Below are 27377 nucleotides of genomic sequence, written 5' to 3'. Positions count from 1 at the left end.
TAGTAATTAAAGCAGTCTTAGCTGTATCTAGCCCCCTAAAATTAATTGATTTATGAAAGGGAGGAAGGATGAACAGAAGTCTTGCTGTCCTTCTTCCTTGCCCCTTTTGTCAGGTCAGAAGGAAAAAGCAAAGTTCACTGCACTGTCAGACTTGAATGCAGTTCAGAGGAAAACATCTTGACTGCTGATTACAGAAAAATAAATCTGTGTTTCTTTAAGGATGAAGGCAGTGAAATACTTGTACTAGAAATTTGTCAATGACATAAGTAATTTCAGAGCAGCCTCGCTAAACAAAAATTGCTTTGGAGCAGGAGAATGAATTAAAACCAGTTCCCAGAAATTGCATACCATATACTTTTACCTAAGTTCAAGGCCTGTTTTGTGTGCGTTCCCTCCAGTTTTCAAAACATGACAAAACAGGATACAGCTTGAGAAAAAGTCATGCAATAATATTGTATTTGAAATACCAAAGTGTGTGCGAGGGACCCCTCTCTTTGTCTGTTGGGCACTTGTGTCTGATAACGTTACTAGGAATCCGCATTGAATCACATGCAGGTCAGGGTCTGATTTCGTGTTTCCAGGCAACACCTGGCTAACCAACAGCAAGCACCTGTGAGAACCCAGAATGGTGCAGTCCTGAAAAGGACCTGGCTTTGTCAGTGATGATGCAACAAAGGAAAGAGAGCCTTGGATAAAACGTACAAAGCCACAGTATTTAACTACAAAGGAAATGAACGGATACAGAATTAAAGCCAACAGATCCTCCTCACCTCGATGATTATAAATGTAATACTGTGAACTCCGCATGAAAATGTGTCTTCATTTATCCAAATATTTGCTGAGCACTTCCTCTGTTCCAGCTACTGGTCCAGGATTCAGCACTGAACAAGACAGCCCCCACACCCCATCTCCTGCCATGGACCACCCTCTGGATCCCCATCCCAAGAAATTTCTACCCTCAAGATTCTTATGTTTTGTTTTATATTTTGAGATAGAGTCTCAATCTGTTGCCCAGGCTGGTACAGTGGTGTAATCATGGCTCACTGCAGCCTCAAACTCCTGGGCTCAAGTCAAGTGATCCTCCCACCTTGGCCTCTCAAGTAGCTGGGAATACAGGCATGCACCATAATGTCCAGCTAATTTTTTAAAGTTTTGAGAGACAGGGGTCTCACTATATCCCTCAGGCTGGTCTCAAATTCCTGGGTTCAAGTGACCCACCCTCCTTGGCCTCCCAAAGCTCTGGGATTATAGTTGTAAGCCACCGCACCTGGGCTTGACTCTTATATTTTAGCAGAAGTAAGGGTGAGAGACAGACATCGAATGCCAGATGCGAACAGCTGGTGTGGAGAAAAGTGAAGGAGAACAGGAGGGCTGCGATGTGGTAACAGGTGCATCTAACAGGATACCAATTCTGTCACAATTGAAAATGGAAATAGAAAAGGAATCAACTCATAAAAATGGTCCTTCTGGGCAGAGAAAGCAGCCTCTTGCAGAAAAACAGGAATGGGGTCGGGGGGAATCATCTTTAGAGACTCGGAGTAGGTCTTAGAGTGCCTGCTCTACGGATAAAGTTATTAAATGTTCAAAGCAAAGAAGAACGACTTTTAACTCCAGAATGGATTTTCTGTAAGGTAACAAGATCTGTAGGGACAGCTGGGATTATCTGGCGGTAACCTTTCAGCCTTTCTGCTTCCCCGAGGAACTGTGCACCAGGAGCTGGTGGGTTCAAATGGCAAATTAAATAAAAGCAGACCGTGACAGTAAGTGCCATTAGAAAAATGAAATTCTCCATAGTGTTGTATTTGTTACTATATCTAGGGGAAAATACTCAGATGTAGAAAAGTGGAATCCTGTAAAATGTTAAGAAATACACCGTTTCAAAGACTTCCGCTTTAGACAACAGTATTTTGGGGGTTTTTGTTTTTTGTTTTTGGGGGTGGGGAGTACGATCACAGCTGGTGTCACAGTGTGGTCCACGTGCGCATAACAGGAGCCGCTGCTAGACCACTCTCTGATTAGCGTAACAAGGCCTGGTTCATCTGATCACTGGCTGACAGTTTTAAGGCAGCTGGCCCCAGAGTGGCAAATGCCAAGGGCAGAGCACCCAGCTGCTTCCTGCTCTGTCGCTGCTGGTGTAAGTATCTTCAACTCTGGGTATGCAAAGAGTGTGAAGCCTCTGTGAACAAAAACTATTTAAGGCCGGCCTTGGTGGCTCACGCTTGTAATCCCAACACTTTGGGAGGCCGACGTGGGAAGAAGCTTGAAGCCAAGAGTTTGAGACCAGCCTGGACAACATGGCAAGAATCTGTTTCTACAAAAACATTTTTAAAACTTATCTGGTACAGTGGCACATGCCTGTAGTCTTAGCTGCTGGGAAGGCTGAGGCAGGAGGATCACATGTGCCCAGAAGTTTGAGGCTGCATTAAACCATGATTGCACCGCTGCACTCCAGCCTGGACCACACAAAAAGACCCTCTTAAAAAAAAAATTCTAAAGCTAAGGAAAAGACTGCCATTGTTTGTTTGCTCACAGAAACAAATGTGACCTGTGAAGGATGGTTTTCACATGCTTTAAAATGTTTGCTGTATGTACTCTGCAGAGAGGCAAATCTCAAAAAGAAGACAAGTGAGTGATTTATTTAAATGTGCCGGGTAAGTGATTAATTTAAATGTGTCGAGACCTGAGATAATCACTGGATTACTTGCATATGACAGTGAGTTCTGCAGACACTTTATTGCAAAATCAAATATGCTATTATCAAATTTAATAAGGTATTGCTTTTTGAGTAAGTGATTTTCCTCAACTGTTTGGGGGAAAAAAATCATCTACCTAACAGATACTAAGATTGAATTTCACATTTAAATTTCAAAGTTTTTCTAATTTGCAAAAGTTAAAAAATAATAAAAATAAAATAGAGACAGGGTTTTGCCATGTGGCTCAGGCTGACCTTGAAATCCTGGATTTAAGCAATCTGCTTGCCTTGGCCTTCCAAAGTGCTATGATTACAGGTATAAGCCACTGCGCCCAGCCTTCCAAAGTTTTAAATCTAAAATTGGCCTCAGCCCAAGATACAATTTAAAAATCATTCTCGTTTGTTTGTTTCAGACAGAGTTTCATTTTTGTTGCCCAGGCTGGTGTGTAGTGGTGCAATCTCGGCTCACTGCATTGTCTGCCTCCTGGGTTCAAGTGATTCTCCTGCCTCAGCCTCTTGAACAGCTGGGATTACAGGCATCCACCCCCAGACCCAGCTCATTTTTTTGTATTCTTAGAAGAGGCAAAGTTTTACCATGTTGGTCAGGCTGGTCTTGAACTCCTGAACTCAGGTGATATACCCGCCTCAGCCTCCCAAAGTGCTGGAATTACAGGCATGAGCCACCGTGCCTGCCCTTTTCTTTGGGTTTTTAACAAAGAGAAAAGCATACAAGCCATGGACTATAAAATGATTGATAATTTTGGGTAGGGAAAGGGAGCTTTTCTTTTTTCTTTTTTTTGTCTTTTCAGCAGGGCAATTAATATACATTTATTATATATGTATAATATAGATGCACATATAATAAATGTATATTAATTGCCCAAAACTAATGGCACTTGTGCAGCCTCTGTGAATGCTGGGAGAAGCACAGCAGGACAGAACTTTTGAGTTAGGGAGAGGAAGCCCAGCTGCATTTCTATATAAGCAGTTTGTATAAACTAAAAATCCCGAAGCTCAAAAGACAGGGACTGTTCTCTGAGGCTAAAGTAATTAGTTGTGTTTATTTTTTATGATAGAGAAATGTTTGTGTCCATGCCTCAGTGTGTATGTGCTTATAGAAGGCCACCAAATGACATAATCAAGCCCCATCCCAAAACCTACATATATCAGACCCTGCTGTACGGTTGAGACAATATTTAGTACACGATTGCTTCTTTCTAGCATTTAAGAAAGTTTATAAAGAAACAGAATTCTGTTTTCATTATAGGAGGAGGGTTGGTTCTGAATTACCAGTACTTCCAGTTTTAGAAAGAGCAAGTAAGTCAAGATGGGAAAAATATTTTCACCTCTGGCTTTGTCTAAATATTGTCTGCCATTGTACATTAAAAACCCACTGGCAGGAATGCCCTTTGTTCATTATTTTCTCTCATCAGCTGATCTTGCTATTTTATCTACAGCAGGACCAAATTCCACTGGGGGCTGATCCTCCCAGAAACCAAGATGGGCCAGTCCTCTTCTTATTTAAGTGGACGGTGGTAGAAACAAAGGTATCCCAAATCCTACAGTTCAGTGTTACATGCCAAAGCATGCCTTTGTCTATACTACAGTAAACTGTCACACAGAATTCTGATTTCTGGAAGCAACCATAAAACCTAATCATGAGCAGCCAGGCAGGTGGCTCACGCCTGTAATCCCAGCACTTTGGGAGGCTCAGGCAGGCAGATCACCTGAGGTCAGGAGTTCGAGACCAGCCTGGCCAACATGGTGAAACCCCTTCTCTACTAACACTACAAAAATTAGCTGGGCATGGTGGGTGTCTGTAATCCCAGCTACTCTAGAGGCTGAGGCAGGAAAATCACTTGAACCCGGGAGGCGGAAGTTGCAGCGAGCTGAGATCGCGCCACTGCACTTCTGGGTGACAAAGTGAGACTCTGTCTCAAAACAAAACAACAAAAACCTAACCATGAGCTATCACTGATGTCAAAAGCAAGGAAAAATGCTGTTTAATAATTTAACATGAAGATTCTGTATTTACATTGCCAGACTGCTAATTATCATATGCTAGGCAGAAAAAACAGAGAAAGAAAAAAAAAACAAAATGAGTATACCCGGTTGCCACAGAGACCCTGATAAATGAAGAGAATAGCAGTTGAAACTAAAATAGCAAAAGCTCACCCCAAAAATGAGATCTCCAGAAACGCTTCTGATGGGGAGCCTCTGTAGTCCTGGGCTATGGTATGGAGGAACAGCTAGCTCTTTTTTCCCAGAGGACAAGGCCTTTTCAAGATCTTGGGAAGGACAAGGTATATTAATTGCCTGGTCATGGAGGCTCATGCCTATAATCCCAGTATTTTGGGAGCCCGAGGCTGGTGGATCACTTGAGGTCAGGAGTTCAAGACCAGCCTGGCCAACACAGTGAAACCTCATCTCTACTAAAAATACAAAAAAGTACCCAGGCATGATGTACCTTGCAATGCACCTGTAATCCCAGCTACTCAAGAGTCTGAGGCAGGAGAATCCCTTGAACCTGGGAGGCAGAGGTTGCAATGAGCCGAAATCATGCCACTTCACTCTAGCCTGGGTGATAGAGCAAGACCGTGTCTCAAAATAAACAAACAACAAAAAATGTGTATTAATTACCACTTTTCTGCAGCTGAGCGTGATGGCTCAAACCTGTAATCTCAACACTTGGGAGACTGAGGCGGGCAGATCACTTGAGGTTGGGCGTTCGAAACCAGCCTGGACAATGTGGTGAAACCCCTGTCTCTACTAAAAATACACAATTCGCCAGGTCTGGTGGCACTGGTCAGCTACTCAGGAGGGTGAGGCAGGAGAATCACTTGCACCTGGGGGGTGGAGGTTGCAGAGAGCCAAGACTGAGCCAGTGCACTCCAGCCTGGGTGACAGAGTGAGACTTCATCTCAATATAGAAATAAATAATCCCCACTCTTCCTGCATGAGGGATTGGATATTTGCTCACATCTCCGAGGCCATGGTCAGAAGCCTGGGTCAGCTCAGGGAGACGATGGAATAGTCAGTCATAGGGGTGGGACTGAATCACTCACTGTAAAAATCAGCGTTTACCCACGTGGCTGAAATGTAAGAGAAATCACCTCTGGACTAAGGGAAGATAATCTTAAGACTGTCAGTAAACATGCCATAGATTAAAGAAAAAGTTCCATGCTATTTGGGATTCTATTAAAAAAAAAAAAAAAGTATGTCCCTGCCCCAACCCTCCCTCCTCTTATCCATCCTACAGATAAGCGAAGTCAAACAAGAAGCCTCTGGCACTCCCTTGGTGGTATAGTTCAGTGATCACACATTGTCCACTAAATACTTTCTTAAATACACTCTGCTTTCAGGGCCCTGTTATCTGGCCCCTTTTCCTTTCTGGGCTTTCATTCCACACCCTTCAACAGCAACGCTTTGCTGGGGCTGGGCTGTTCCAACACAGCAGCCTCCGAACCTGCCCTGCACAGTCAGAGCACAGTGGTTCAGCGGTTTTGGAATCTGCTGATCTGCATCTGCATCTTGGGAACAATATTACCTACTTCATAGGGTTGCTGTAACTATTAAAGGTGATAACGCTTTTACTTGTGATTCTCCTCACTTTTGTTGGCATTCCTTGTTTTGACACATCTAAATCCAGCCTCCCCCAATCTCCCCTCTGACCTCAAGTGACTGTTCCATCTGAGCCCTGCAGCACTCATCCCTTGAACAATTCATTTGGTAATCATCGAAGTGCCTTGTCTTAACCTTACCAACTTAGCCATAGTAAGCTCACATGTGGCTGGTGCTTGACTTGATTCAAAAGTTAACAGGGGAAGGACAAAGCATTGGGCTTGGGAACTTGAGCTGGGTCCATTCCAATCATTTGGGTGAAAATTATTTGAAATTCTCACACTAGGTCATGCAAATACTCCGCCTGTGAGACTGTGTATATTTCTAACTTTATATTACGCCTGTGGTGCTATATACAGATAAGTATTCCCACCAACTTCAAAAGCAGCTCCCTGCTTGAAGCAGCTCTGTGGGGGAATCAAACAAGAAGAAAAACAGGTTCCACATGTTTGAAGAATCTCATCTAAGTGAGGCGATGTTGAATCTCCTGTGAAAGGACTTTTCCCTTCATTTGTCTCTCTTATTCATATTACACGAATCAATTGACTTGCATGCTGAATCATCATTTTACAGATCTTTGATAGTGGTTATTAGTTATCCCCTCACTGATGATTAAATGGAACAATGCATTCAGCGTAGACAAAGGTCCTTCTTCAACATGCAGTCTTTCACTTTTCACAAGAGACTTACTGGTCCACATGCACTGAATTCTGACCTCAAGATATGGTTCCCCACCCACCCCCCATAGGGGTAAAGATCAAATTCCAATACTGTGTCCAAACGATCACTCTTCAATAACCATGCCTCAAAGATCTCTAGGCTCAAGAGCTATATAAAACATGCAGCACATCACCGGGTGCGGTGGCTCACGCCTGTGATCCCAGCACTTTGGGAGGCCGAGGAGGGTGGATCACCTGAAGTCAGGAGTTCGAGACCAGCCTGACCAACAGGGAGAAATCCCATCTCTACTAAAAATACAAAATTAGCTGGGTGTGGTGGAACATGCCTGTAATCCCAGCTACTTGGGAGGCTGAGCAGGAGAATTGCTTGAACTCAGGAGGCAGAGGTTGCAGTGAGCTGAGATTATCCCATTGTACTCCAGCCTGGGCAACAAGAGCAAAACTCCAACTCAAAAAAAAAACAAAAACAATGCAGCATATATCATAGTTTAAGCAAAGAGGAGTATGTACCTTGCAATGCACCTATCAGAAAAATGTGTGCAAGTATAGCAGGCTCCTCTCTAGAGGGAGAGATATTGACTCTTTTAAAGATACCATAACTTTTGCGTTTCCAACAAGAATTCACGTTCGACGCCAGAGAAGCAGTTAGGACAAAGCAACAATAATTTAAAAAGCATCAAGTTCCAGATAAGAAAGAGGAAACATAACTTCAAGGTCTAAGTATAGGGGCTATCCAAATGGTCAGACAAATACTTCCTTTTGTAACCAGTTGATTGTTTTTGCTGTTAACATCAATCCACCACCAGGCAGTATATGACAAGGGTATTTTCTGCTGAATTCAAAGTTTGCTGCAAGTGCTGTCTGCCCTGCAGTGCCTGGAGGGGCGGCTTACCATCTGCGGCAATGACTTCTTCCTCCTGGCCATTCAGGGCTCCTTCTTGACCTCCTTGACCATTCAGGGCTCCCTCCTGGAGGCTGAGTTCGTCTTGCTCAGCTAAGCCATTGATGGTGGACAGCTGCCCATTCTTCTGTAGGAGCTACGGGAAAGAGAAAGCCATAGAAACTTAATTTCGTTCCTTAAGACCAAGCCAGAAACAGACATTAACTTCCAGAATATAAATCAGTGAAAGAAGAAATAGAGAGAGAAGGAAGTTCCAAAACAATGAAGAGTTAGGTCTTACATTTGTCTGAAAGATCCAGCACCTTACAGGCAGCTAGGGAGGGCCTCATATCCGGGTCCACCCGTTAATTCCTGAATTGGAACACCAGATACATACATTCACCCTTCCGGGCCTATTTCAGACATAACCATAAATAAGTCAGATGTGTTTCCCACAGCTTTAAGCTTACAAAGTAGTATGGAAGGCAGACTTAAAAACTTTTTTTACTTTAAAATAATGAATAATGGGCTGGACTTTGGGAGGCCAAGGTGGGCGGATCACGAGGTCAGGAGATCAAGACCATCCTGACTAACGTGGTGAAACTCCGTCTCTACCAAAAACACAAAAAAATTAGCTGGGCGTGGTGGCGAGTGCCTGTAGTCCCAACTACTCAGGAGGCTGAGGCAGGAGAATCGCTTGATCCCGGGAAGTGGAGGTTGCACTGAGCCGGGATCACACCACTGCACTTTAGCCTGGGTGATAGATCGAGACTCTGTCTCAAAAATAAATAAATAAATATTTTAAAAATAAAACAATGAATAATGTTTCCTTGCGATTAGATGCAGGTTAAGCATAATTGATTGGACAAATCAGAAGGCAGACTTTTAAACAAATAATTACTAACTGCAGCTGTGGAGGCACACATAGAACAAATGACAATAAACAGAGCCCTTAAGAATAAATCAAGTAGGTTAAAAAACAAAAACAAAAACCAGCCTTAACTGAGGCTGGGGGTGTCCAGGACTTCTCTGAGGAAGAAGGTGAGACCTCACTTCCACAGGCAAGGGCTGTATGAGAAAAAGATAAGGGGATGCAGGGAAGGGAGACCCCTTGGTGCAAAGGCCAGTGTGCCCAGAGCCCAGCGAGCAAAAAGAGACATATAAAATGTGCATTTGGGTCACTGTTTCTTCCTGAAAAATATCACTACAATGGCCATTTGCAATTCTCCCCACAGGATGGTCTATACAATTGATGGTATCAGTTTCAAAATCAAGAGGGATGGCGGAGCTGGTGGCTCACGCCTGTAACCCCAGTACTTTGGGAGCCCAAGGCGGGAGGATCACTAGGTCAGGAGTTCAAGACCAGCCTGGCCAACATAGTGAAACTCTGTCTCTACTAAAAATAAAAAAAAATTAGCCAGGCGTGGTAGCACATGCCTGTAGTCCCAGCTACTTAGGTGGCTGAGTGAGACAGGAGAATCACTTGAACCTGGTAGGCAGAGTTGCAGTGAGCCAAGATTGTGTGACTGAACTCCAGCCTGGGTGACAGAGTGAGACTCTGTCTCAGAAAAACAAAAACCAAAAACACAAAATCAGTAGGCACATAGGCATGCCCTTGGTCATATCATATTATCACACTTTTTTTTTTTTTTTTTTTTGGAGACAGGATCTCATTGTCACTCAGGCTGGAGTGCAGTGGCGTGATCTCGGTTCACTGCAACCACCACCTCCCCGGTTCAAGTGATCCTCTTGCCTCAGCCTCCCATATAGCTGGGATCACAGGTGTGCACCACCACACCCGGCTAATTTTGTATTTTTAGTAGAGACAAGGTTTTGCCATGCTGGGCAGGCTGGTCTCAGACTCCTGACCTCAAGTGATCCACCCATATCAGCCTCCCAAAGTGCTAGGATTACAGGCATGAGCCACCTCACCTGGCCTGCCCTTGGTCATATTTTTAATCCTGAGAATATAGGTAAAAAAAAATGTTAAGCCAATGAAAAACAATAACCATTAGGAACCTAAATGTTTCAACAATATTATCCACAACAATGTTATATATACAGATATCTCATTTATCTTAAAACCAATGTGGGCAACTGCTATTATTTCCAATTTATAATAATGACACCAGGACTCAAAGCAATTCTGCTGGGGTAGGACTGTCTTGCCCCAGGTCACACAGCTCAGGAATGGGGACATCCTGGCCTGAAGCCAGGTCTTGCCATCAACTAATTCCAGGGTTTTTCTGTTTAAGGCTCCCAACATAAAGATAGGCACCACGTTTTGAAGGACCTGTTGCTACACACAATTATAAAATGACTTAAAGGGTATTCCATGGTACCAGACCTGAACAATACAACACAATCTCAGCTCTGCACGCCATCTGACTTCATTCCATCCTGCTTCCTGGCCAACAAATGACTCTGGTACACCACTGATTTAGATCCTGAACCCTGATGGGACAGTGGGTTCAAGACAGGGCAATCCAGAAGCCTTGAGCTGTGCTAAATTGATGTCACCTGGCTGTTCCCTGCACCCAGCAAGGCTGTCCTTCAACTGTATGAGCTTCCTCCTGAAATAATACCACTGTAGTTTAATACTTACACTACAGAAGGAATTGTTGGCTTCAAAATGCCCATGCTGAGTCCATTTATTAAACAGAATATACTCAGATTACATTTCCACTTAAAGTCTTCTCTTACCAAAATATGAAAGATGAGAATTTTAAATGAAACTTAAAGATAAAAGCCGGGGGTAGGGAATGGAGAAGTGGGTAATGTGTCTCCACAAAGCCCATCAGCAAAAATGTTGGAGTTTTTTTTGGTTTTTTTTGAGACAGATTTTTGCTCTTGTTGCCCAGGCAATGTCGCAATCTCGGCTCATTGCAACCTCTGCCTTTTGGGTTCAAGTGATTCTCCTGCCTCTGCCTCCCGAGTAGCTGGGATTACAGGAGGCTGCCACCACACCTGGCTAATGTTTGTATTTTTAGTAGAGATGGGGTTTTACCATGTTGGCCAGGCTGGTGTTAAACTCCTGACCTCGGTTGATCCACCCGCCTCTGCCTCCCAAAGTGCTGGGATTACAGGTGTGAGCCACCGCACCTGGCCAAATGTCAAAGTATTTTAATTGAACATCATTGAGTACGTACACAGGACTTAGATTTGATTAATAACGTGAAGAAGAGTTGGGGGAGGAAAACAGAAATCACATATTATCGTGGGCTACATGGTAATCCAATGAATCGTAAACCTAGAAACTTTTTACATACACAGTTTCATGATATGGCAAAGAAAACAGGGAACATAGAAAAGCCATTTTAGGCCAGGCGCAGTGGCTCACACCTGTAATCTCAGCACTTTGGGAGGCTGAGGTGGGTGGATCACAAGGTCAGAGATGGAGACCATCCTGGCTAACACGGTAAAACCCCGTCTCTACTAGAAATAAAAAAAATTAGCCGGGCTGGCGTGCACCTGTAGTCCCAGTTACTCGAGAGGCTGAGGCAGGAAAATTGCTTGAATTCAGGAGGCGGAGGTTGCAGTGAGCCGAGATCCTGCCACTGCACTCCAGCCTGGGTGACAGAGTGAGATTCCATCTCACAAGAAAGAAAAGCCATCTTCATGCCTCAATTTTAATGCAATAAACTTGGTCAGTTGTGCCTCTTGTTTAGGACCCGGAACTCTGAAGTCCTGTAGAGTTTAGGGTTCTACAAAGTACCTAAAATGATTGAAAAGGTTCTTATAATCCTTTGTGAATTGTCTAATCCGAGATATCTTTAGTCGGAGCTGAATTGAGTCTTTTTAAACATGAAAACTCTATAGCACTCAGGCACAAATTTCCATCTACTCTTTCAGAAATGTTACAGAGCTGGGCACTAGTCGAAGCTACTTGGGAGACTGAGGCAAGAGGACTGCTTGAATCTAGGAGTTTGAGATCAGCCTGGACAATACAGCGAGACCCTCATCTCCAAATAAAAACATAATTGAACAAAGAGATGTTACACATGCACAGCGAAGTCCGTCAGATGATAAAAAGAAGGAGCCTTAAAAACTGAGGTCAACCGCTAGACACCCTTAAATTCTAAGTATGGTAACAAATACATTATGAGATAGTAATTTCCAGTAACCACAGGGTAACTGTCCCTGCTTGAGAAAGGTACTAATACATTAACTTCGATAGAAAACAATGTATGACAGTGACGTTACTGAACCTGAGTTTTGAGTCTATTTTACTACGTGCACAGACTGTGTCCTGAAAGGGTACCCCAGCTTTGACCCCAAAGGTGACGTCTCAGGTGAGCTTTCAGAGCCTGTGAAGCATCAACACTCCACACAAAATGGGACTTCATTCTTAGATTGGCACATCCAGACAGGTCCCTGCTTTTGCAAATCCCGTGTGTTCTTAAAGTTGGATAATTCCCTTGATTTCACTCCAAATCGAAAGTGTTTTTATTTTTCTCCCATCTCCAGCCATCTAAATAATTCACAGCATTGTTAAAAGTTCAGGGACTTCTGAGAGTTATCAGTAAGTTAAAGTCACCTCGAATCAGAGGAAATCAGATCCACATTTCTTTAAGTCTTTTCTGTTTTTTCTTTCTTTCTTTCCTTTTTGAGATGAAGTCTCTCAGGCTGGAGTGCAATGGTGCAATCTCAGCTCACTGCAACCTCTGCCTCCCGGGTTCAAGCAATTCTCTTGCCTCAGCCTCCAGAGTAGCTGGGACTACAGGCACCCACCACCACACCTGGCTAATTTTTGTGCTTTTAGTAGAGATGGGGTTTTGCCATGTTGCCCAAGCTGGTATCTAGCTCCTGACCTCAGGATCCACCCACCTCGGCCTCCCAAAGTGCTGGAATTACAGATGTAAGCCACCGCGCCCAGCCTTTTCCTGTCTTTTCTACATATATATAGGCACACAAGCATTTACTTAAAAAAGTAATGAGGAACACATGCTGTTTTATGACCTAATGGTTTCATACATTGTGGGTGCATTTGTTTATCAATAAACACACACACACCTTGCTTACCTTCAATCAGTCTCTCTTTTCCCTGCAGCTCAAATGGCCACAGGAGACAGGATTTACACACAGCACTGCCCAGAGAGACTCTGAAAGATGCAGACACAACATAGTGGCACATGGGATTGGTGGAGCCAGATGGGATTCGAGGGCTGCCCATTGTAGGGAGGAAAGTAACATTGGGACTTAACTGTTACCAAACAAGGAAGGAAGAGAAAATGTGTATTTCACTTATGTGTATTTCACTTTTTCACTCCAAAGCTTCTTCACATAGTTTTATCCATCCACCCTGAACTGAACTTAGTTTTATAAATACAGTCATTTCTTTTGAGATGAGAACTAGACTTGAAAGACACGCTCCTTACACTTAAACATGGAAAGCACCAGAAAACCTATTTTCCCACTGGATTTGTGCTTCAAAAAGAATAAATACCTCCTTTGAACAAATCAAAACCCTAAATGTTTTCAAGCTTATATCCTTTGAGTGGGTCAGCCAGAGTTTATTCCCATGAAGTATTACCACATTACAACTAAACAAGCTGTTAAAAAAAAAAGATCCTAAAAACCTCAAATGCTTCCAGCAACAGTGTTTTCCTCTCATTTCTATAAGAACAACAACCAGGAGTGTCCAAGTGGTAGCCAAGGCACCGCAGAAAAACTACCAGACTTCTCCATCCCCTTCCTTCTCCACAGGATTCCACAACTGCTGGGGACCCCCTTGGTAGAGTAACCAACAAGAGTACCAGGCTCTTGAATGGAATTACAAAATAATGATGAGCCCTTGACAGCTGTCAGGACTCTGGGGGCAGAGGAGGTAAGCCACTAAAGCAACTGTTTTCACTGCAGAAGTGATGCTTCCGGATCTATATCCTCACTGGATGATGAGGTGCAAGTGGCCCAGCACCCCTGCAGTTCACACAGTAGACGAGGCTCCAACAGTGCAATTCGTCCCACCCAGGGCAGTACCACCAAGAGGCAAACCTGTAAGTGGCCTGCGTGGGAAGGAACCAGAAGTCAACATAACCAGGACACACCCACAAAGGATCAGAATTAAAAAGATTATCTGGAAGGAATTTTAAATCCCATGACAAAACTTGTAAAGAAACCTCTTCACTGTGTTTTTTTCCTTCATTCTAATAGAAAGTGTTTTGAAATTAAATCTTCAAAAATATCAAACAGGCCGGGTGTGGTGGCTCCCACCTGTAATACCGGCACTTTGAGAGCCTGAGGTGAGTGGATCGCCTGGAGTCAGGAGTTCGAGACCAGACTAGCCAACATGGTGAAACCCTGTCTCAACTAAATAAAAAATACAAAAATTAGCCAGGCGTGGTAGCTCAAGCCCGTAATCCCAGTTTCTCGGGAGGCTGAGGCAGGAGAATTGCTTGAATCCAGGAGACAGAAAGTGCAGTAAGCCAAGATTGCACCACTGCGCTCCATCCTGGGTTACATGATGAGACTTTGTCTCAAAAAAAGAAAAAAAAAGTCTAACAGAAAAAAACAAAAACCAGAGTATAAATCAGCAAACAATATCCCTGGAAGGCGATTTGGAAATAGGAATAACATTTTAAATATGCAAACCCATTAGCTGCACCATGCCACATATGGCATTACATATTTATGATGTGCAACACACAATCACTTATAAAAGGGTTGGGCATGGTGGCTCATGCCTATGATCCCAGCACTTTGGGAGGCTGAAGCAGAAGGATCGCTTTAGGCCAGGAGTTTCACTGGGCAACACTGGGCAACAAAGTGAAACCCAGTCTCTACAAAGGAAAAATAAATAAGTAACAAATACTTTATAGTGGCAAAAAACCTTAAATGTCTATCGGTAGAGGGGAGTAGTTAAATTATGAGATGTTCATATAATAGACACCATCAAAAGCTATGAGGTAGATTTAGACACACTGATGTGTGAAGATGTCCCCAGTTTAAGGGGGGAAAAAAGAAGCAAGTTGATGAGAACATTTGATTCTTTCATGTGTTTAAAACCAAATCAAACAAAATGACCCAATAAGAAAGAGGGAGAGGGGAGGAAAGGGAGAGAGAAAAGGAGTCAGTGTTTGTATAAGCATGTTTTTTAAGTCTGGAATAACGTGTACCGAATCTTTAATAATGGCTACCTCTATGGCACTGCTGTTGTCTGGTTTTATCTTTTTAGTGGGAGATTGAGAGAAGAGACATGATTTCCTTTTTGCTCATTTTATCATTGTGAAAGTGAAAACACATTAAACTCTAAAAGTCCTAGCTTCTTAGGATTCAAGCATGTTAAGAACCTGGCTTGCCAAGGCTCATAAATCTTTTTTTTGAGACAGTCTTATTCTTGTCTGTCAGGCTGGAGTGCAATGGCTCAGTCTCGGCTCACTGCAACCTCCCTCTCCCGGGTACAAGTGAGTCTCCTGCCTCAGCCTCCTGAGTAGCTGGGATTACAGGTGCCTGCCACCACACCCGGCGAATTTTTGTATTTTTAGTTGAGACAGAGTTTCACCATGTTGGCCAGGCTGGTCTCAACTCCTGATCTCACGATCCGCCCGTCTCAGCCTCCCAAAGTGCTGGGATTACAGGCGTGAGCCACCGCGCCCGGCTTATAAATATTTTAAGATCACCTAAGCCAACAGACCACACTGTTGGAGCTTTCACTCTTCTGTTTACATCACCTCCAAATGTAATTAGCATATTAATATCCTCAGCTAAGCCATTCATCAAAAACATTGACCAGGACAGAGCCCAGCACATGACAGTTCTACAGCAGGCCACCAGGCTCCTGACAGAGAACACATGTATTCTGTGCATTATGTACCCGTTTCACAAATGTGTTACATATACATTTGCTTCCACAGTAAGGAAGTTACTATCACCAGCTTGAGCACATTTCTAGCCCCTCGTATCTTCCCCATTCTGTGTAAAATGGAGTTAAGAATCCATTTTTAGGCTGATCTGATGGTAGTGGGTTATCAGAAACTGACATCAGTGTTACTAAAGTTAGTATACAACCCCACACTGCTAAACTTGACTGACTTTTAAAAAGGAAAAAAAAAAAGAATTCTTTTTTTTTTTTTCTATGAAAAGTGGTTCACTACAACCTCTGCCTCCCAGGTTCAAGTGATTCTCCTGCCTCAGCCTCCTGAGTCGCTGAGATCACAGGAAAGCACCACCACGCCCGGCTAAGTTTTTCTTTTTTTTTGGTATTTTTAGTATAGACAGGGTTTCACCATGTTGGCCAGGCTGGTCTCGAACACCTGACCTTAAGGGATCCACCTGCCTCGGCTTCCTAAAGTGTGGGGATTACAGGCATGAGCCACCTTGCCCGGCCAAGAATTCATTTTTAGACACCTCAAAGAATATTTGAAACATCACCAGGCACATATTAAGTTCTTAATAAGTCAACTATTAACATAAATTTTAGCTGTTTTTGTTATACTATTTGCTCTCAGTAATTGTGGTCTTGGGAATGACTTGCTCCACGTCTGAGTTTCTCTCTAAAATAAAAGCGCCAGGAGTTATCACCTGTGTTCCTGCTCTGCGCTCAACGATAACACCTGGCAAACAGCAAAGGCTTCTCATCTTTCTGATTTTCTAGGTCTGGGCAGGACAAGTGAGTAAAGGTGGTTTATATAAAGGTCTAAATGGAGGAGAGCCGCCTGCGATTTTTCTTTTCTTTTTTTTCTTTTTAACTATAGGAGGTATGGGGGAAACAGAAGACTGTGCAGCACATACACGGTCTTGGCTGGAGTCCAAGCTCCTCTCAGCTGTGGAACTTGACCTCTGAGCTTATTTTCCCAGTTACAAACTGAGACTAATACTCTGTTTTTGGATTGTGTGAGATTCAAATGAAATCATATTGGGGGAATTCTCTTTCTAAACGGGAAAGCACTCGGCAGCCATTTTACGAGACTTGGTCTATTTGAACAAATCAAGGTTGATGTGCTATCCTAGGACTTTCTAGCCGTTATATCCCACTAGAGTCGCCTTTTATACATGGTCCTCATGCTTCTGTTAAGGAGAGTTTCAAAGAAGGCAGCATTTGGTTTGAATCCTAGATGTGAAATGACAAGGGAATCCAACAAAATTAGACAGCTCGGTAGAAGCGACACATCTCACCACATCCCAAGACACACATTCACATGGGGCTGTACCTCGAGACAGGGGCACGGCTACTGGTCACATGGCCACGGCCTTGAAACCACAGACCTGGCCACAGGAAGAGAAAAGAAGACACAGTAGCCTTTTTTTACCCTGTGGTTCCTGGTTGGTTCAGATCCTCAGGTTCCAGGGCAAGTGATCCTACTGTAGAAGTGACACTGTGAATGACACCCCCCCACCACACACACACATACTCAGCTGTGTGGCGTGCATCAGTGAGCCCACCCATCAACGTAACTTCAGTAGCTATCATTAAGACTGATGATTTGTCTGGGCACGGTGGCTCACACCTGTAATCCTAGCACTTTGGCAGGCTGAGGCAGGTGGATCACCTGAGGTCAGGAGTTCGAGATCAGCCTGGCCAACATGGCAAAACCCCGTCTCTACCAAAAACACACACAAAAAATTAGCCAAACGTGGTGGTGCATGCCTGTAATCCCAGCCCATGCCTGTAATCCCTCCTAGGGAGGCTGAGGAAGGAGAATCGCTTGAACCCAGGAAGTGAAGGTTGCAGTGAGCTGAGATTGCACCACTGCACTCCAGCCCACGTGACGGGAGTGAGACTCCATCTCAAAAAAAAAAAGACTGATGGTTTATTTCATACAAGCCAATAGCTATAGTGCCAATTGGTGTACTCGCTCTAAAATTAAATACTTCAAATAGCAATCCAGACTGCCAAAAAAATCCCCCCTTTTATTTAAACCCAGGCACACAATGTATTTTCCAATGTATATTTAAATTTCTAGAAGTAGGCTGAAAATAAGATGGAGGCTAAATGCAGAAATGGATGATTCCATTGGTGATCCGTATTGATGAGAACTTTAGATGAACAATAGCCCTAATTTTTATAGGAAACTGGATTGAATTCTTTTTTTTTTTTTTAATATGAAGTTTTGCTCTGTTGTCCAGGCTGGTGTGCATTGGCACGCTCTCAGCTCACAGCAACCTCCATCTCCTGGGTTCAGGCAATTCTCCTGCCTCAGCCTCCCAAGTAGCTGGGATTACAGGTGCGCACCACCACACCTGGATACTTTTTGTATTTTTAAGTAGAGACGGGGTTTCACCATGTTTGTCAGGCTGGTCTCAAACCCCTGACCTTGTGATCTGCCCGCCTCAGCCTCCCAAAGTGCTGGGATTACAGGCTTTAGACACCGCGCCCAGCTGAATTATTTAGTTTCTCCATTCCTTCCCCTCCACACTCACGCTTTCCAAGAAGTTCAACCTGAAGATGCTGTGTCTCAGTTCTTTGAGATGCAGAAATAAACCTTATGAAAACATCAGTGTTAAAGTCATTTTAAAGAGGTTTTCTTTAAGAGTATAAAACATTACTGTTAATTCTGTAAAGAATGGCAAAAAAAAAAAAATGATTGTTGTTTTATTTTATTTTATTTATTTTGAGACAAAGTCTCACTCTGTCTCCCAGGCTGGAGTGCAGGGGCATGATCTCGGCTCACTGCAACCTCCGCCTCCTGGGTTCAAGTGATTCTCCTGCCTCAGACTCCTGAGTAACCGGGATTATAGGTGTGTACCACCACAGCTGGCTAATTTTTGTCTTTTTAGCAGAGACAGGGTTTCACCATGTTGGCCAGCTTGGTCTCAAACTCCTGACCTCAAGTGATCTGCCCACCTTGGCCTCCCAAAGTGCTGGGATTACAGGCATGAGCCACTGTGTTCAGCCATCAAAACTGTAATGCTTTAAATAGTAAAATGTTCCATCCCTTGGTAATGATGTAATTTTTTTTTTAAGACAGAGTCTCACTCTGTCACCCAGGTTGGAGTGCAGTGGCACGATCTCAGCTCACTGCCACCTCCGCCTCCCAGGTTCAAGTGATTCTCTTGTCTCAGCCTTCTGAGTACCTGGGATTACAGGCATGTGCCACCACACCAGGTTAATTTTTGTAGTTTTAGTAGAGATGCAGTTTCGCCAGGTAAGCCAGGCTAGTCTCGAACTCTTGACCTCAGGTGATCCACCCACCTTGGCCTCCCAATGTGCTGGGATTACAGGCGTTAGCCACAGCACCCTGTCAATGTGATTTTTAATTAGCTCGATATATACAGTTAGCACTGCTAAGGCAATCAGGAATATATGTTTATATTCCACGAATTTTAAAAATATTTAAGGCAATCTGCAGAAGAAAAATAGGAGGAGGCCTTTTAACTAGTAGGGTTTTTAAAAGAGAGAAAATGATCTGCTTATCGGGTTTCAGAGGTATTATCAAAGCATTGAGTCAAAAGATCTCTCCAACCACATGAAATTGAGGATGCATCCCGTGGCAGGAGTGACTGTAGTGATCTCTAAAAATAAGAAACCCTTATCTCCAAGAAATTGACCTCCAGGGCTCTCTTCCTGCTGCCAGTTTTCCTCAGGGAAGAGCAGCAGCCCCTCTTGAGGGTGGCGGCAGGTCCCAGGTCTTAACCTGCAGATGCCACGAAGCCGCTGATCTTTAAATAAAACCACTGCTGGTTTTAAATTTCATCTTATTTCTTTCCACCCATATATTCATTCAGCCAAACAAAACCAACAAACCAAAAAAATCCCCTTCCTGCTTGGTGACATCACTTTAAGCTCAACTGAGTGCATTTGAAGGACTCGGAAAAGGGGGTGAGCATCTCCCTACCATCACCCCGAGTCCCTCTGGCCCCTTCCCTCCAGCTCCACAGGACAAAAACAACAGGGCCCAGCTGTCAACCCCACGAGTCCTACCGCACTTATCCTGCAGGTCTTTACTTCTGAGATGGGATTTAGGGCCTACGCCACATCATCCCACCAACTGCCAAGTAAGAACTACTCACCAGACATTTATCCACTTTCAATACCTGATTGGCTTAGACCAGCTTTGTTAACGCTGTCACATTTGTTTAACTAACATAATTTAATCCTAGTGCAAAAATTCTATTTTTCAGAATGCCAATATTAATTTGATTTCGTGTTGAAATGGCAGGGCTTACTATTTAAGGAAGGTGGCCGGAAGGGTTTCTGAGCGGCACACGAGCTTGTGGGCCCGGGAGTGCTTGGTGAAGGGTATAAACACCAACCAGACAGACAGTTTCTCGCCACTGTCTACAAATCCCAGATGTTTTCTGTTTCTTATCATTTTCAGTGAAATTCATGAAAATGAGTTAACATAATTTCAGGAGAAATAACCCAAACTCATCTTTGGACATGAGAAAGAATGATTGCTAAGAGAGATCCACTAAACACCAGTTTGCTTTTAGCATGCAAAATTAATTCCATTGAACATTCATATTCAAATTGTTGGATGACTTAGAAAATAATGTATCTCACATTGCTTGTGGAAACCCCAAAGGACTGGCCACTACAGGTGAACTCATTTTATAAGGAATGTTGTCTACATATCAAGCCCCTGAAATCTCAAAGATTGGCATTTATCAAACTGGACTGAGAGCGTGAGTATACTGGGTGTATCAACACCAACATGCCAGCCACTATCTCAGAAGTGTTCTGTGCTCCAGGTTAGCTTGGGAACTCTGATCTAGACAGAGTTAAGCAGATTTACTGAGAATGTAAAGACTCCATTCTGAACCTCTAAGGAGGAAATCACTCCATTTTCTAAGATGAGTTGCTCACGGAACCCTCTGAGTCGCATCTCCTGACATTCCCCATAACTAAAGACACCATGGATACATGCCATATGTTTTAACACACAACACTTCGGTCAAGTATTCCCCGACTTTAAAAAGTTATAGTTGTTTTTAAAAGTATTAAAACTCCTGAGTTCTCTGGGAAAGTATGTGAAAGAAAACAAAGCACTCTAAATCTGGTTAGGTGGGAGATCAACTCTGCTGATTTCAGGCAAAGGGAATTTATAAGATCTCTGCTGGAGCTGGGGGCAATAAAAAGCACCACCTACCAATGACATCCATTCACTGCATGAAAATGGCCTGCCAGAATTCCGTTCTGTGGAATGCCTACCTTGTAATGCATTTGGGTCTTTGCACAGAGAAAAGCTCATTAAATCCAACTGGAAGAAAATCCTGTGAATCCGAGACCAAGTCTCTCACACAACCAGTATTTTCCTCTGTGTGAACACTGGACAGCAATTATAGGACATGGGGCATCCCTGGCGCCCCCCACACTGCCCCCACACCAAGAAATGTGTACCTCCCCTGGGGTGGTGATGACATTCCTGGTTAAGATCCACTACTCACAGCCTCATGGAACCAGAAAAGAACTCCAAAGACTGAACCTGGAGAATTGTATTCTTTCTTTCCCCTATCTACTTAAATATGCTGAATCCCCGATACAATCTATCCAACACAGATCTCAGGCAAGTGAGCCAGGGCTGCACAGGGTGTCCACTCGGGGAAGGAGACTATGTAATCCAGCAATTCCAGGGATTCTTGTGTTAAGGACAGGGAACAAGCCCAATCCCACGTTACTTACTCTCTCCTTAAGCTTCAAAGGAATGCTGGAGTTCCATGTTTAACAAAAAAGCACCTGACTTCTCTTGATTAGTTATTTGACTTTGGGTCCCAGATCATGTCAAGTTACACAGCACAGAATACAGACCCGTGGAGCCAGAGCTTTATGTTCTAGCATCATGACCTGCATCGTGAATGTCTAAGACAAGTTCCCCACCACCCACTGCTCTGAGCTGCTGCACCTTCAAGCTGTCCTGGGCAAATGAATTACCATCTTGACTTGTTGGACCTCCACAGATTCCAACTGCAAAATAAGCAAAATGTTATTGTGAAGAGTTAGAATAATGAAAGTAAATCACCTCAAAGCACATTTCTGACAGTTCCAGTAGTTCTCACGACTAGTTTCTTTCTGAGGCCCTGCACCAGCAAATTCATATTAGATTTTATCTACAGGACATATGGAGGTCAAGATCTCAGGTCTCACTTAATTCCTACATACCACTTCATACTCAAGTAATTACTCTCACGTTAAGTGGCTGCTTCTCGCAAAGGAATCCTCATTTGGTAGTAAAATAATTACATCACATCCTTACTTAGAAATCTGATAATACCAAATGTTTTGAAATCCACTGTGTGCCACAGAAAGGCTAAATAGTTTCTGAGTCCAAGAGATAAACAGTTTTGACAGAGGAGGAAACCAGCGTTTTTCCAAGTAAAGTCTCGATTTTAAAGTTCAAAAAATTTTAGAGGCTAAGATTACTTCTAATCAAAGGTGTGTCCCTAAGACAGGAGTATCGGAAACTTCACCGCGAAGGCAGTCAGATATGAAAAACATGCAGTGCCTAAACTCCGCACAACTGTCACCTGTTTACGGGGGAAAAGGCGGAGACAGGCAAGAGGAAGTCACAAGAAGTTCTCATAAAAAGCTCTTTTTGGCCGGGCGCAGTGGCTCAGGTTTGTAATCCCAGCACTTTGGGAAACTGAGGCAGGCGGATCATGAGGTCAAGAGATCAAGACCATCCTGGCCAAGATGGTGAAACCCCATCTCTACTAAAAATGAAAAAAAATTAGCTAGGTGTGGTGGTGGGTGCCTGTCATCCCAGGTACTCGGGAGGCTGAGGCAGGAGAATCGCTTGAACATGGGAGGCGGAGCTTGCAGTGAGCTGAGACTGCGCCATTGCACTCCAGCCTAAGCAACAGAGCAAGACTCAGTCTCAAAAAAAAAAATAATAAACCTCTTCTCCCATTCTGAGAAGGGATGCTTGTTTGGTTTGTGTTGAGCAGCCCTAGGGAGCACACATCAGCACCTCTCGAGGGTTCTTCACCGTGCTGACAGCTTCAACACAGGGAAATGGAGACAGAAGTTCACTCCAAACTTTGCCAAAACAGGCAGCGTATTACCATTCAATGAGGAGGATAGTTGAGACCACAGTCGAAGTGAAAAACAGTCAGCCTGCCACATCTGCAGTTCCCCATCCTGCAAACACTGTCTTTTCAATCCTCAGTTGGGTGAATCTGAGGATGGGGAACCTGTGGATCCAGAGGGCAAACTGTGGGACTTGAGCATCCTTGTATTTTGGTACCAACAGGGAGGGATGGGAGGGTCCTGGTACCAATTTCCCTAAGATACTGAGGGACCTCTGTACTACACACTGCCTGCAGACTTAGTGGCTATCCTGCCTTTGAACCATATTGCTTAAACTGATTGCTGATTTTTAAGGAAAAACCCAGTTAGAATGTATTCACCACCCCACTGCAGCTTCAATTCTAAGTCCATCCTCCATTTGATTGAAAGAGAAAAAGAACCAGCAAAATTGCTTGTCTCATTTTCAATAGAATGCACTTGATTAGCAAAGTTGCCCTAAGATAATGTGATTTAGCGGCAAATCAACAGTTGTTATCCTATTAAGTTCAACTCCAAATATTTGTAGCATAATCACCGAAAATGTAAGATACAGAATGAAAAAGCAGCGAATTTCAAATCCACAAACAACTGTCCTGTGTCTGCTAAAGAGCATCTATGGGAATGAGGAGATGGAGGCTGAATTCCAAACTGCTTTTCAATGGAAATGTCTGCCTCACCGGCTCCTTTCCGAAGCTTGCCGGGCAGAGGGTTTCACTGCCAGAACCTCTGCTGGCTGCAGCGTTAAGATATAAGGCACTGCACGAAGAAGGAAGGCGAAGAGGCTGCAAGTCAGCCAGCTGGGGTGAGCTATGTTAAGCCATCCCGAGGGACTTCGAGAAATGCCTCCTTATATGTGAAGAAAACTCAAGAAAGTTTCCTATACACTGTGGCATCCATCGGTTACTTAATAAAGTCATTAAACATTTAGCTCTGATAATGGACTTGCAGATGTCGCTGTGGAGAATCCATTTAGGGTCTGTGGATGTTTAATAGCAAAATTAAAATGATAAATTGAAATGGGTTTCTCTGACGTGTGTGCTTAGCTCTGTGCGCCACAGTGTACAAGCAGCCTGCTGCATACCAAAGTGAGTGACGCGAATCCAGCCCTGCTGCTGCTTGAGCACAGCCAGTGTTTATCAGTCTGTCCAGAGGAAGACAAGGACCTGCCTAGGCCCACTGATCCCTAAGGGGCAGGCAACGGCAAGACCCCTCCTTAGCTGGTACTGATGCTGCCGGGCTTCTCTGGATCCAGCATAGCCCAGGACAGTCAACAGAAAGAGCGTGATTTGCAAGCTCACCCACAGGAAATCTCAGCTGAGCCCCTCATGAGCTGTGAGACATGTGGGCAAATTTCATATGCTCTGAGCCTCGGTTTCTTCACCTATAGAATGAGGAATAATACTTTTGTAGGGCTGTTGCTGTGGTTATATTCTAACCCAATTAAGTCAGAATCTCTGGGAAAGGAACCCACATATTAGTAATTTCTTTTTTCTTTTTTTTTTTTTTGAGATGGAGTCTCACTCTGTTGCCCAGGCTGGAGTGCAGTGGCACAATCTCAGCTCACTGCAACCTCCGCCTCTCGGCTTCAAACAATTCTCCTGCCTCAGCCTCCTGAGTAGCTGGGATTACAGGTGTGTGCCACCACACCAAGCTAATTTTTGTATTTTTAGTAGAGATGGGGTTTCACCATGTTGGTCAGGCTGGTCTCGAACTCCTGACCTCATGATCCGCCCACCTCAACCTCCCAAAGTGCTAGGATTACAGGCTTGAGCCACCATGCCTGGCCCTATATTAGTAATTTCTAAGGCTCCCCCAGGTGATTCCCAATGGGCAGCTACTGTCTCAGAGGCATGATACTGACCAAGGGAAGCCGACAGGTGGTGAAGGGAACACTGGATTAGGTGATCTGCAGCAACTGGAGGTGAGCTCTCAAAAGGAAAGCAAATCAGAAAGCAGCTCTGTGAGAGAGGGGGAGTTTCTATGCAGGTAAGGTTACGGGGGAACCTAGAAGGATTAACTTCCAAGGAAGAGGAGGGGATTTGATGGGGGCAGGGGGTGAGAGGCAAAACAAGAATCTGGGCTGAACGAGGTGGCTCATGCCTGTAATCCCAGCACTTTGGGAGGCTGAGGCGCGTGGATCACCTGAGGTCGGGAGTTTGACACCAGCCTGAGCAAAATGGAGAAACCCCATCTCTACACAAAACACAAAATTAGCCAGGTGTGGTGACTCATGCCTGGTAATCCCAGCTACTCAGGAGGCCGAGGAAGAAGAATTGCTTAGACCTGGGAGGCAGAGGTTGCAGTGACCTGAGATCTCGCCATTGCACTCCAGCCTAGGCAACAAGAGCAAAACTCCATATAAAAAAAAAAAAAAAAAAAAAAAAATCTGGTGAAGGCTAGGAACCATCAATGAGGGGGATGGGAGAGGAAGCTGGCATGTGAGAAAGTCTTCAAAGAATCCTAACTGAACTTCAGGGCCTCACAGCCAGGGGTCAATCTGCTTGGCTTGAGATTTTTTGGGGGAACACTCAATGGCTTGGCTGTCTAAGTGGAGAACGATTGTAGCTGGGTGAGGGATGTGCTAGGAGAATGAGATGACAGAGTGCTTCTTCTCCATTCTGTCTGGCCCAGTCACCTGGGACTGGGCTCGTCACGGTGTCCAGCTGATTCCACTGTGGGACCCTCCACCCACCCTCTCTGTATGGTGTGCATCGAAGATGTTGGCCTTTCAGACACTGCCCAGTTTTCCTATCCTCCAAGATGGCCCTGATCAGGCCGCCTGAATTCAGTGGAGAAGGAATTTGACAATACTAGTCCCCACAGGCATCAATAGATGCCAGAATAATGTGTCCCATAAAGAAATGATGACCATTCTAAGAACAGATTTGTGTCAGTCCACACGTTTCTCCAGTCTCAACAGGAAGTTCCCAACTCGTCTTGTGCAGATATCCCTCTTCCCATCCGATGCTTTACCTTCCGAACAAATGAAAGTGAGTTAAAACAAAACAAAAGCAAAACTGATGCCATAACCATGCTGGTCATCCTGTTACTCACGGAGGAAAGAATTACAGTCCAGGGTCCACAACTGAAGGACCTGCAAGGGAGGCATCTCTCCGCCTTTGCTTCGAATGAGCTAAGAGCCAAGCTGAGAGTCAAGCTAAAACCTAGCAAGGGAAAACGGCATCTGGGAAAGCCCACCATCCTCCCTTTACAAAGTTAACCCGGCGACAGTGTCTCTATTCAAAAGCCCTGTGCTTCCTTTCTCTTACAGGCCGGTCTAGACTGTACGGATCAGGACATTCTAAGAAAGACACGTAACAGTGCAAGTTTCTTCTCTTTCTCATTTTCCTGTTTCACAAAACTACTCAATAAAACAATTACATTGCACATCTTGCAACCTTCTTATCAAGACGTTCCTCTACTGAGAAAAAAAAGGGAGAGTTTCTTAAGAGGTGAAAATGTACAAGAGGCAAAACCCTATGGAAACCACATCAACCACAAGGTGGGTTTCTGGCTTTTTGCTTTTTTGTTTGGTTGGTATGCTACCAAATCTATTTTCTCATACTTCTGCTTCTGAGACGTATAGGCTGCCCAAAATATTCACTACTACATAACCAAATGCTCTGAAAATCAGTGCCTAATTAAAAATACATTCACGGTCAAGCCAAGGATGGTGAATTTGCAGAGGACCTGGAAGCGGCATAACCATCTCTCTCAACATGAGGGCTGGAGAGTATCAGCTTGTATCTCCCTGTCTGTGCTAAGGGCTGGCTGCTGTTGGTTCTATGGGAGAAGGGTAGTGACATTAGTCTCTCACAGCATGTTTTCAACAATTCTGGTGGTTTGGAATTTGCTACAAATTAAGGAAAGAAAAACCTTTGTCCTATAATGTCTGCTAAAAACAAAAATCCTCCAGAAAAAAAAAAAACAAAACACAAGTCTGAGGAGAAAGTACTTGCAGTATGTACTGATTATGGCTTGAATAAATGATCTTATACAAATGCATTTGCCATTGTAACAGGGATCCATTAACCTAATTTATAAATCATAAGTTATAGCTGTCAAAATTGCTTTCAGAGCTGCCAGCTGTTATAGAGAGCCCTAGCGACGCCATTAATCCCTTAATTTTTAGCTTCATCAGTAATACACAGACCAGGCCTCATTCCCCACATAAGCACACTTGAAAAATGTCCTGATTTAGGAGGCAAAAGACATTAATTTGGGAGAAATTCATTCTGTCCTCCAAAAGCATAAGTTTTGAGTTCTGAACGGGGGTAGGGTAGAAGTGGGAAGAGTGAGAGGCAATTCAGATGTACCCAAATCCCACAAAATATGCATTAAATACTTCACGGGCTCTCTGTAATCCTTCACTATAATTCTATCAACTTTATTTTAGCACCTGTTTTTGGAAAGTCCGTTTAAACAATGTGCTTATAACAACACATGCACACACAAAAAAATGTGCTTATGACTTTTTTTCTATTTTTTTTTTTTTTTCAGCCAATGTCTTGCTCTGTTGCCCAGGCTGGAGCACAGTGATGCCATCTTAGCTCACTGAAG

General features: G+C 43.8%; 1 protein-coding gene across 1 annotated transcript in view; it reads right to left on the bottom strand.

The window, feature by feature from the left end:
• AKAP12 (A-kinase anchoring protein 12) overlaps positions 1-27377 on the bottom strand; it is a 110404-nt gene that overhangs the window by 40904 nt on the left and 42123 nt on the right. The window contains exon 2 of the mRNA XM_035296970.3: positions 7886-8030. Within this exon, the coding sequence (XP_035152861.3) occupies positions 7886-8030 (145 nt within the window). The remainder of the gene's footprint in view (positions 1-7885; positions 8031-27377) is intronic.

Source organism: Callithrix jacchus, chromosome 4, assembly GCF_049354715.1.
Source record: "Callithrix jacchus isolate 240 chromosome 4, calJac240_pri, whole genome shotgun sequence".
NCBI lineage: Eukaryota > Metazoa > Chordata > Mammalia > Primates > Cebidae > Callithrix > Callithrix jacchus.
The sequence above is the reverse complement of the archived record's forward strand: the minus strand, read 5'-3'. Positions and strand labels throughout refer to the sequence as shown.